The sequence below is a fragment of the Amphiprion ocellaris genome, chromosome 5 (assembly GCF_022539595.1).
Source record: "Amphiprion ocellaris isolate individual 3 ecotype Okinawa chromosome 5, ASM2253959v1, whole genome shotgun sequence".
NCBI lineage: Eukaryota > Metazoa > Chordata > Actinopteri > Pomacentridae > Amphiprion > Amphiprion ocellaris.
Genome location: NC_072770.1, coordinates 38,098,748 through 38,109,694, shown reverse-complemented (window position 1 = coordinate 38,109,694; position 10,947 = coordinate 38,098,748). Strand labels below are relative to the sequence as shown.

General features: G+C 39.0%; 1 protein-coding gene across 3 annotated transcripts; it reads left to right on the top strand.

The window, feature by feature from the left end:
- Window positions 1-114: 114 nt before the first annotated feature.
- On the top strand, window positions 115-10,275 carry LOC111582009 (tripartite motif-containing protein 16-like). Of its 3 annotated transcripts, none has more exons than XM_035957351.2 (5): window positions 115-362; window positions 438-511; window positions 599-724; window positions 1,316-1,467; window positions 4,030-10,275. In XM_035957351.2, the coding sequence occupies exon 5, from the start codon at window positions 4,155-4,157 to the stop codon at window positions 5,832-5,834; it is 1,680 nt and encodes a 559-aa protein (XP_035813244.2). In that variant the 5' UTR covers window positions 115-362; window positions 438-511; window positions 599-724; window positions 1,316-1,467; window positions 4,030-4,154; the 3' UTR covers window positions 5,835-10,275. The 3 variants fall into 3 exon arrangements, with proteins under 3 accessions (XP_035813244.2, XP_035813245.2, XP_035813246.2); XM_035957352.2 differs by having other exon boundaries at window positions 435-511; XM_035957353.2 differs by lacking the exon at window positions 599-724.
- Window positions 10,276-10,947: the final 672 nt, after the last annotated feature.

Here is a 10,947-nt window from a genome sequence, read left to right as displayed (position 1 = left end):
CACAGGAAGGTGTGCGTGTCACATACGTTCTGAGGCTGTACAGCCATATGTGGTAGGACGGCTCAGTCCGTCTCCACTCATGCTGTCTGCGTGTATTGGATCAGGTGAATGGTGGTGTAGCTTTCTCAGTTGCTCCCCGTCCATTGAATGCTGCTGGGCTGGGAGCAATCATCCTATTGCACCTTGCTTACTGGGCGGTGCCGCGCCGAGTTATATCTGGGGGAGGGCTGCGCGTCTCGCACGTATATCCTCTTCCTGGAGGCTGAGTGTCGCACCGGCAGCGTGGTTTGGCGTGGATGTGTGGATCCACGTGGCTGCCTTGAGATTCTGGCTGTGGCGCTTCCTCCATTCACTTTTGCCAGGTATGTTCCGACGCGGTCGCTGCATCTCTGGGTTATACTAGTGGCGTGTCTGATGCGCTTTCTGCTTTCTAGCAGAGTCGGCCTGTATCCTGGCCGAAGGTTGGGAGTCGGGCGTGCGTGGCCACGGAGCCGTGCGTTGGATTCCTGAGGTAGGCTGGCTCGCTTCTGTCGGCGTTTTTATGCGCTTTTGTTGGGTTGCACATGAAATAGGACTGGTTTCTGATTGCTGTTGGCAGTTATCAAGCTGCATTCTTCTGCGGCTGCCTCACCTGTTACCTGGGAAGCTGGGCCTTCACCTCTGAAGCGGGCGGCTACTACTGCTGTTGTCTGTGGGTTCATTACGGCAAGCTCTCTGCTCGTCTGTAAGTGTTTTACTGTTATTTTTGTTTTATTTATTTATTTTTTAAAAACACAATCTTTGTGTGCGCGTGCCTACTGCCTGGCACGCCTGGAGTAAATTCTCCTGGACGAGATTTGAGTGTTGGTTGCACCGCATGTATTGCTGTCTCTGTAAAGGGAATTAAATGCAGTGTAGGATTTAAATCGGCACCAGGCAGACTGAGCCTCATCAGCTAACTTGTTAATCTGTAGTTAGTTATTCTTTTTTTGTACTATGATTAGATATTATAATTATTGTTGTTATTATTGTTATTAGATATTTTTTACAGATTTTGCGATCATTTATTGTTTTCATTCATCATTTATTGTCATTTTTTAGTGATTGTGTGTTTAGTTATCCAGTTATCTTTTTTTTGGTTTTGTAGATTTGGTTTTCTTCTTTTGGTTCATTGGATGGATTGGATGAGTGTGTGTGTGGCATATGAAGGCATAATCGGCCTTGGTGGTGACCTCCTGGGCCCAGCATAGTGTGGTGTCGGGGCAGTTTTTTTTTGATATCTATGTATTATTGCCCCTTTGCTGTGACTAACAGTTTGCCTCTTCTCTCTGGACAGGAGGGCCAGTGTGGCGAGTGGCTGACTGATCCATGCGGTGCTGGTCCCTTTACTTCCTGTACAGCAGAGCACTTGGGTGTTTTGTTTTCTTCATATGTGGTGTGTAGCATCAGGACCCTTCCTCTCCCCCTTCAGTTAGTCATCTCTACCTGGTAAGCCCTCGGCCCTGTGCCAAGTGTCTGTATTCTGGTAGCAAACTTAACTAAGCCTTAAAGGGGCCCTACAGGATTGTGCAATATTGCGCCACTTACTAATGGACTATTGATTGGCATCGCCACTAAGAGATTTTAATTGAAAAATTCTAAATTTTAACTGTTAATAAATTCTATTTTGTATACCTTACTTTGGAATCATGTCAGTCTCTGGTGTTCGTACCTGTGTGACCTTTTGGTCAGTGTTGGAGCGATGGTCCCCTCTAATAGAATTCCTGGGGGTGAAATTCCCCCAGGTGCCGTTGTCGGACACTTGTTAAATAACAAAAGTAAATCTAACCCTCGGAGTCTTGCCACACATAGATAAAGATGGACATAGCAACTGGCTCCAAACATGAAGCCTACCCAGAAGTGTCTAAAACCTGCAGTTCCACTCCGTCTGACAGGATCTGGCTCCAAAAAGCTCAGTAGACTCCAATTCTACACAGTAGAAACTAAAACACCAAAGACTGCTCTTCTACAGCTCAGGATTTTTTTCTGACTCTAGATAGTTTGCTAAGTAAATGTTAATTTTCTTATTGGTGGCAGTTTTAATTGACTTCACATGCAACTTTAGTGTCAGATATAATGTGTGCAGTTTATTTCTGCATGTGTTGGCCAGAGCATAGTTAGCATCCAGTAAATGTTGTCTTTGATGTGAATTAGCGATGCTAACCGAGCTAGCATCAAAACCTGTGAAAATTTGCAAATAAATCAGAACTGGCGACAATTTACACATTTGGACTTGTGCATGTTTGGAAAAATGGCTCCATAGCGCCTCCTGGAACTTTTGTAACATTGACTATGGGCAGAACATTTCACCTACATCTACCAAATTTTGTAGCCACATGTAGCACGTCAGGATGCACAAAAGTCTCTTGGAGCCATATCTTAAACCCAATAGGAAATCGACCATTTTTGCTTTATCTGTGGGATTTTTTTTTATCATTTTCGCTAATTTTCAGGCATTCACTCCTCATAAGGGGTAACTCCAAGATGCCTCAGATTTGGCCAGTTTATACAACTCGTCTTAATGATGAAAGTTATTAAAATCTTCCACAACAGTCTCAGGTCATGACCATGGCAGCCCTCTGAACTTTGATGCTTCGCCATGAAACAGGAAGTGCTGTCTCACTCTCCTGTACATGCTCCAATCTGCCTCAAACTTAATATGTTTAATCTAAATCCTGCCCTGATCACGTCCATATTCTAATACCCAATCACAGTCATAGCGCCACCTGCTGGCAACAGCAAAAGGCATTCTTTACTCTTTGATGTACTAACATTATTATGCTAAAATGTGGTGACAGAGGCCTGAAGACGTTAATGATGATTCATGGAGAAAACTGAATTGTCATCAATGTCTCTGTGGTGATGGCAAATTTTGATGTCTCGCCATGACAACTGAAGTGTTTGTATCTCAGCTGGACATGATCCAATCTGGACCAAATATCAGATGCTGGACAAGAGTCTGGGTCTGAGGACATTCATGTTCCAAAAATGAGTAAAAGTCATAGCATCACCTATTGGTAACAGGAACTTGTCATTATATTTGCATGTACTGTTTCTAGAAACTCTGTGATATCATCCTTGACATTGGTCAGCTCAGTCTCAACTCCTTGACATGTCTGCCACACCTCCACATACACCACGTCCTGACATGGTTGTGCGAGGGCCTGTTCAACGATGCTTGCAACTTTAAATTATTACTATTATTACAACTACTATTGTTCTTAAGGTCTGAAGTGATTTTTTTCAATAAATATGATGCTGCATAAAATAACAATGCATCAAACTAAATGTTTTGCCCATTAATGTATCCCAGACTATAAGAAAAAAAATGCCTCTCAGCACTAATTGTTTCAAAATTATTTCATCGTGTATTTTTTTCCTTTATTTAAAAAAAGCCTGACAGTGACATCATGTGAACAAACTTCCGTTTAAATGGTTTAATCCTGAAAATTAATGAATATTTATTTGTCGTGATCAGAACTGATGTCGGTTTTCAAAAAAAGGAATTAAGGAAGTGAAAATAGAATAATATTTTATTTATATATATATATATATATATATATATATATATATATATATATATATATATATATATATATATATATATATATATATATATCATTTATGTCATTAAGTTCCTCAGTCTGAGTTTGCTTGTTAATAAAACATCAGAATCAACGTCTTTAATCTAATCTCAAGCGTTAAATTTGTCACTCGTGATCAGGATCATTGTCGGATTAAAAAAAAAAAAAAAAAAGCGATTCAGCCAAAGTCTAAATGATGTGAACATATAATATTTTCATATTTTTATGACTGAGGAAATCTGAGTAAGTTTGTTAAACTGCCGTCTGAGGCTTGAATGAGAAATGAGCTCTGCTGTAAAAAGGTTCAACACTCAGCGTCTCTCTGCTCTTCCTGGAATGAAGCTCAGCCTGATAACCCTCCTCCTCTTCCTGATCTACAAACACAGCAGCTCATATTTCCACACCTTTCCTGGTTCCTCCCCTTCAGATCTGCACTCAGGAAGAAGCTGACAGGAACCGTTCACTGCAGGAACACATTTGTAGATCAGCGTTCAGACGAGTTTCATGTACGAGGAAGTCAAACACAAACAGTCTGTGTGACCAAGAGGAGAAATGGCGCAGCAAAGAAATCAGCCAGATTCAGAGAAATTCTCTTGTTTCATCTGTCTGGATCTACTGAAGGATCCGGTCACTACTTCCTGTGGACACAGCTACTGCATGGACTGTATTAAAACACACTGGGATGGAGAGGATCGTAAGAGAATCTACAGCTGCCCTCAGTGCAGGAAGACTTTCACACCGAGGCCTGACCTGCAGAAAAACGTCCTGTTAGCAGAGTTAGTGGAGGAGCTGAAGAAGACTGGACTCCAAGCTGCTGCTGCTGATCACTGCTATGCTGGACCTGAAGATGTGGCCTGTGATGTCTGCACTGGGAGGAAGATGAAGGCTGTCAAGTCCTGTCTTGGCTGCCTGATTTCTTACTGTGAAAATCACCTCCAACCTCACTATGATGTGGCTCAACTACAGAAACACCAGCTGGTGGAACCCTCCAAGAACCTCCAGGAGAACATCTGCTCTCGTCATGATAAGATGAAGGAGATTTTCTGTCTCACTGATCAGCAGTTGATCTGTCATCTCTGCACAATGGATGAACATAAAGGCCATAAAACAGTCCCAGCAGCAGCAGAAAGGAAGAAGAAGCAGAAGAAGCTGAAGGTGAGTCGACTAAACATCCAGCAGAGAATCCAGGACAGACAGAAAGATGTGAAGCTGCTTCAACAGGAGCTGGAGGACATCAATGTCTCTGCTCATAAAACAGTGGAGGACAGTGAGAAGATGTTCAACCAGATGATACATCTCATCCAGAAAAGACTCTCTGAGGTGAAGCAGCAGATCAGATCCCAGCAGGAGACTGAAGTGAGTCGAGTCAAAGAGCTTCAGGAGAAGCTGGAGCAGGAGATCAGAGATCTGGAGAGGAAAGACGCTGAGCTGAAGCAGCTCTCAGATACACCAGATCACAGCCAGTTTCTCCACAACTACCCCTCAGTGTCAGCACTCAGTGAGTCCACACACTCATCCAGCATCAACATCCGTCCTCGGAGACACTTTGAGGACGTGACAGCAGCTGTGAAGGAGCTCAGAGATCAACTACAGGACATTCTGAGGGACACACGGACAAACATCTCACTGGCAATCACTGAAGTGGATGTTTCACTGTCAGGACCAGAACCAGAACCAAAGAGCAGAGCTGGATTCTTAAAATATTCAAGAGAAATCACTCTGGATCCAAACACAGCACACAGAGATCTGTTGATATTTGAAGGGAACAGACTAGTTAAATTAAAGCAACAACCGCAATATTATCCTGATCATCCAGACAGATTCACTGATTGTGCTTTTCAGGTCTTGAGTAAAGAGAGTCTGACTGGACGTTGTTACTGGGAGGTGGAGAGGAGAGATGGAAGAGTTTATGTAGCAGTCGCATACAAGAGTATCTGCAGAAAAGGAGGCTTCAAGGAATGTGGATTTGGACTAAATGACAAATCTTGGTCTTTATGTTGTGGTCGCAGTTATCAATTCTCCCACAACAACATCGAAACTCCGGTCTCTGGTCCTCGGTCCTCCAGAATCGGAGTCTATCTGGATCACAGAGCAGGTATTCTGTCTTTCTACAGCGTCTCTGAAACCATGACTCTCCTCCACAGAGTCCAGACCACATTCACTGAACCCATACATGCTGGAGTTCGGCCTATAGGCTATCGAGCTTCTGCAGAGTTCCTTAAACTCAAATAGAGTAACTCCAGTGTCTGAGGGTCGGTTCATGTTCAGCCCTGATTTAAGTTTATGATCTACAGTTTACTTCTGTAGTTGCAGCATTAATTAGTCACATGACGATGAAACTGATTGATTCTTTAATGTTTCAGTCATTTTTAAATCTGCTTTCAGCTTCTGAAAAAAATCTTGATTTTATTTTCCATATCTGACAAGAAACTGACCGTTTTGTAGGTTTTGGATTCAAACTGTTGAATTGTTGAGCTGTGGGGGATTAAAATGTTTGTTTTAGTATTTTCTGACATTTTACGCTTGAAATGATTGACAGAGAAAATAATCAGCATGAAATAATCATTAACTGAAGTCCTGTAATCCATAGTTTCATCATTTATTTGATATTTTCTGTGTGACAGTTGAGATTATTGTTGATGAACAACCAGTTTGGCTGAATGGATTTGAATCGATGTTTGACGTTTCCTGAGAATTTATAACATAAAAATTAAAAAAAAAAAAACAGTGATTCATCACAGAACCGCTGAGAGACGCTGACTTTTTAGGTCTTTGTGTCTCTTTGCAGTAATTTTATGTCTTTTCTGCAGTAATTTGGTGTGTTTTTTTGCAGTAATTTTATGTATTTTTGCAGTAATTCTGTCTTTGCAGTTTGTTTATTTCCAGTTATTTTGTGTCGTTTTGTGTTTTTGCAGTTGAAATGTGTTTCTAAGCAGTAACTTCTTGCAGTCATTTTGTGTATTTTTGCAGGTGAAACATTTAAACATCAACAACTAACAGAAAATGTGCATCTGTATCAGTTTGACACATGAAATCGCTAAAGTCACATTTTATTCTTTGCATTTTATTGTAAATATTTCCATGTTTTCACATTTTACCTTCTCAGAAACTATTTTGCAACTTAAGAGTTGCATGAAAATGTAACAGGAAATGACTTTTAATGTTCTTCTGAATCTGGTCTTTGCTTTCCTTTGATTTGAATCCATGTTTCTTCAATCTCATGTTAGTGATGCATTTATGGAACCAGCTGAGGGGAAGGAAAAATCAGCTTTTTATTCAAATGTGCACTTCATTTCTCTTTTGCAGAGATATATGTACAGAATGTGTTGAATTTGTATATTATTGTTTTTTTCAGGGGAAAATAATGATATAATATTTTATTACAGTCAGTAGTCATTTAATAATCCTGACTTGGTGGTTTTTTAAAATTTAGTTGGTGTGTTTTGTTTTGCTTCTAAACAGTCGATAAACTTGTGATTCAGCTTCATGTTAATCTGCAAATGAATGACAAATGAAACAAGCCTGGATTCTGTATTATTACTATTATTATCATCATTATTATTGTTATTCTAAATATGGAGGTATATAAACTGTGATCAGAATAAAATAACTCTCAGCACTAATTATATATTAAATATTTCATTTTCTGGATTTTTTCATTTTGACAGTCTGACAGTGACATCATGTAAGTGTAATCAGTGTATGGTTCGCTCATTCTTTTTTTTTTTCAAAATAAAATCTAAAAAATCAGTAAACAGTTGTTTTTTTTTTTGTTTCTTCCTTTTTAAAACCTAAACAGAAATGTATAATTTAACAAATTTGAAAAAACCACAGTGTTGGATTTTTGCTCTAGCTTTTTAAGCACGAAATACAAAATACGCCTGTGGTTTTATTTTGGCAATTGGATTTTCCGTTCTGAAACGCGTATTGAAAAACAAAAAACAAGTGGTTATTTGATTTTCATTTTAAAATACAAAAATTAAAATTGAAATACAAGGCGTTTTTCCTTTTCATGATCAAAAAGGGATATACGAAATTTGAAAAATGCTTTGATTTTCATCTTATATTTAGAAAAACAAAAAAATAAAATCAGTAAGAGACAGAAACGAAAAAAGGTCAGTTTTTTCATTTTCTGAGCCCCGAAGTGGTCATCAGCAAGTGTGGAGCCAAACGACAACAAGATTCTCAGGGGGCGGAGCCAGAGAGCAGTGATTGGTCAGACCATAGATATATATATCAAATGCCTTTAAGTTGATTTGTTTTCTAAAATAAATCTAGTTTGAGTCCTAATCTATGCCTGTGTGTTTGCTTCTTTACACCGCTGTTAACAGTTTAGGCTGTTAGATTGTTCCAGATAAGACAAGTACAAGATTCTTCAGAGCCGTTCTACCAGGAGTCTGACAGGAAGAACTCCAACAGCTACTGAATGTTCCTGTGGTTCCCTCAAGGCTACAGGAGGAGTCCTACGAGGACGAGCCGGTCCACCTGATGGCGGCCAGTCGCTGCGGTTCAAAGCCAACACCGACTACGTGGACTTCTACTGGACCACACGGAGGCCTTCAAACCGGACCAACAAGTTCAGCGACTCCCCGACTCGTGGGTCTGAGGACGTCGCCGAGCCTCGGCCCAGCCGGCCTCCTGTCTGTGGATGTTTGAGTGCTGAGAGGTTTGTGGATGCATGTGAGCGTTCTGTGTTGAAACAGCAGCTTTGGACTCAGTAACGCTGGGAAAAATCAAGAGCTCCTTTATTTGTGACTTCCACTAAAAAAACTGATGAAAACAAGTTTGCCAGGGTTCTGACTGATAACAGATTAATAAATAATGAAAATAATCGTTTAAATATTCCTTTAAACAATCCTTTTAGGTCTACGTTTCCTTTACACTGACTTCTTGGTATATGTACAAGTATTTTGGGTGGAATATACCATTAAGCCCAATGTTCAAGGGTTCTTCTGGGAATATACCATTAAACCAACCTTTTAAGTAAATGTTCCAGGATGTTGGGTAGAATATACCATCAGATCAACCTTTAAGGTCTACATTGGAAGATTTTAGAGTAGAATATTACTCCAAACCATCCTTTAGGTCTACATTTAAGGTGGAATACTCCTTTACACCAAGATTTTTTGGTCTACGTTGAAGGATTTTAGGTGGAATATTCCTTTCAATGAACTTTTTAAGTTTATGTCCAAGGATATTGGGTGGAATATACCATCAGACCAACCTCCAAGGTCTACAACACATGTTGTGTTGTTGTAAACGTCCTCTTTCAAATAAATATCCTCCTAACCCCCTGGAAACCAGCGTTTGTCCTGTTTTTGTGTTGCTCCTCAGCGACCCTAGACAGCCGGGTCATAATGTTTTTTGAGCAACACACCATACTATGACGTTTTTACAATGATGGTTCTACTATGGAACCAGTTTGACATGTTCACACGTTCTTTGTGTGAAAACTCAGAGATTTCAGGTATCAGAAGGTGGTTTTCAACTTTCTTTGTTAACTTTCTGCCTCAACTTTAAACTAAATTTCCTTCAGTAACCCAACCCTCTGGACTTCCAGGAAGCTGTGTTCCTATTGGCTGTCCAGGTGGCTGCTTGGTGTTATCAGGAACACCTGAGCAGCTCAGTGTCTTCCTGCTTTATTTAGCTGCAGCCAAACATTTCCTCTGTTTCTCTTCACCACAGAACTGGGTTAGGCTCCGTTGCTTTGGTTTGTTGGTTAGGCGTTGGCTTGCAGCTTCCAGCAGTAAAATTGTCTTTAATGTTTTTCTTGGTGTGTTTTAGGGCTTTTTACTGGATAGTCGTCTTGGTAAATGTGGTTCTTTAGCCACCGTTAGCACATGGTGCTAATGTGTGCAGTGATTACTGGATTTGCTGCAGCTGAGTTGTGTCTTTATCTTGGCTGTAGTGAGTTTTTAGAGGTTTCTGGTCAGACACATTCTGTATTCTTGTTTGAGAACCAACGTTGGTTGTCCAGAAGGTAAGAGTTCCTGTCCTGATTCTCTGTTCTCAGAGGTTCTCTGGTAGGCTGCAGGAGACTTTAGCATTTGGATTGTGCTAGTTTGGTTTTTGTATGGTTTCATTTGGACGACTATCTTGAGGCCCCTCCATGTGGTTTAGTGAGGTTTTCTGGAACAGTTCTACAAAGCAACCTGCAGCAGAAGAGACTTTGAGAGTTTTTAGGAAGTTCTGGAGACCAGACTTTAGAGCAGCAGAAACATTTGTCAGCAGTTTGAGCAGGAGAAGGTGAGCTTCAGAGTAGAAATGAGACGGAAACCTTCTTGACCCGTGTGGTGAGGTCCTGTACCAAGAGTTTGAGCAGGTTGTGAAGAGTCTGTAGTTCTTTGGTCTGAAAGCACAAGAAGAGTCGACTCCTTAAAGGAGAAAACAGGAGATATTGTTGGTTCTTCTGTCGCTCTGCAGTTTCCAGTTTCCTTAGACTGAATATCAAGTTTATATTTTAAATGATTTCCCATGTGAGCCCAAGAAGACTTCAATAAACTCCCTCCATCCCCTGGACACAACACATTTTATTACCATGTTAAATCTTTTTTTAAAATATGTTTTTGAGTTTTAATCAGTTTTAGCATAGTTTTTTCTCTTTGCTTGTGTAGTTTTGTCATCTGTGTAAAAGGTGCTAAACAAATAAAGTTGAATTGATAAACTGAATAATTGACTAACTCATGATTGTGACAACAGAAGTATTTTCATTGTGATTTAAGTGTTTGTTTCATTTTTCAGGTTGGGGTTAAAATCTTGACAGAAAAACAGATTAAAGAAATAAACTACATTTAAAAAGCAATTAAGTCAAAGGGAAAAAGGAATTAATACAATAAAACTTTTATAAAGAAAATTAAACATTAAAAACAATTAAATTATATTAAACAGACAAAATATTTAATTAAATAATTAAAGAGAAGATGCAAAACATGTAATTCTGAAAATAAAATTTTTCAAACAAAAATATTAAACATTAAAGATGAAATATTTTAGAAAATTAAACATTTAATAAATACAATTAAACAAGAAGAATATTACACATTTTAAAAAATACAAAACATTTAATTAAAACATTAAATGTTTAATTAGAAAATTCAATCTTAAAGACAACAAAACTTTAAATAGGAATTAAACAGAAAATAAAATGAAGCATTTAAAAAGAAAATTAAACATTAAAAGGTGATAAAACGTTTAAAAAGAAAAACCTTAAAGATTTAATCGAAAAATTAAACATTGGGAAAGAAAAGAAAATTTTTCAAACAAGCCGATAAAACATTTGAAAAAACAATTAAACATTAAAATGACAAAACATTTTGAAATCAAATCAGACATTAGAAAAGAATAA

Excerpts from the sequence above, each read along its gene's own strand:
- LOC111582009 (XM_035957353.2), top strand. The coding sequence starts at position 4,155 with ATGGCGCAGCAAAGAAATCAGCCAGATTCAGAGAAATTCTCTTGTTTC.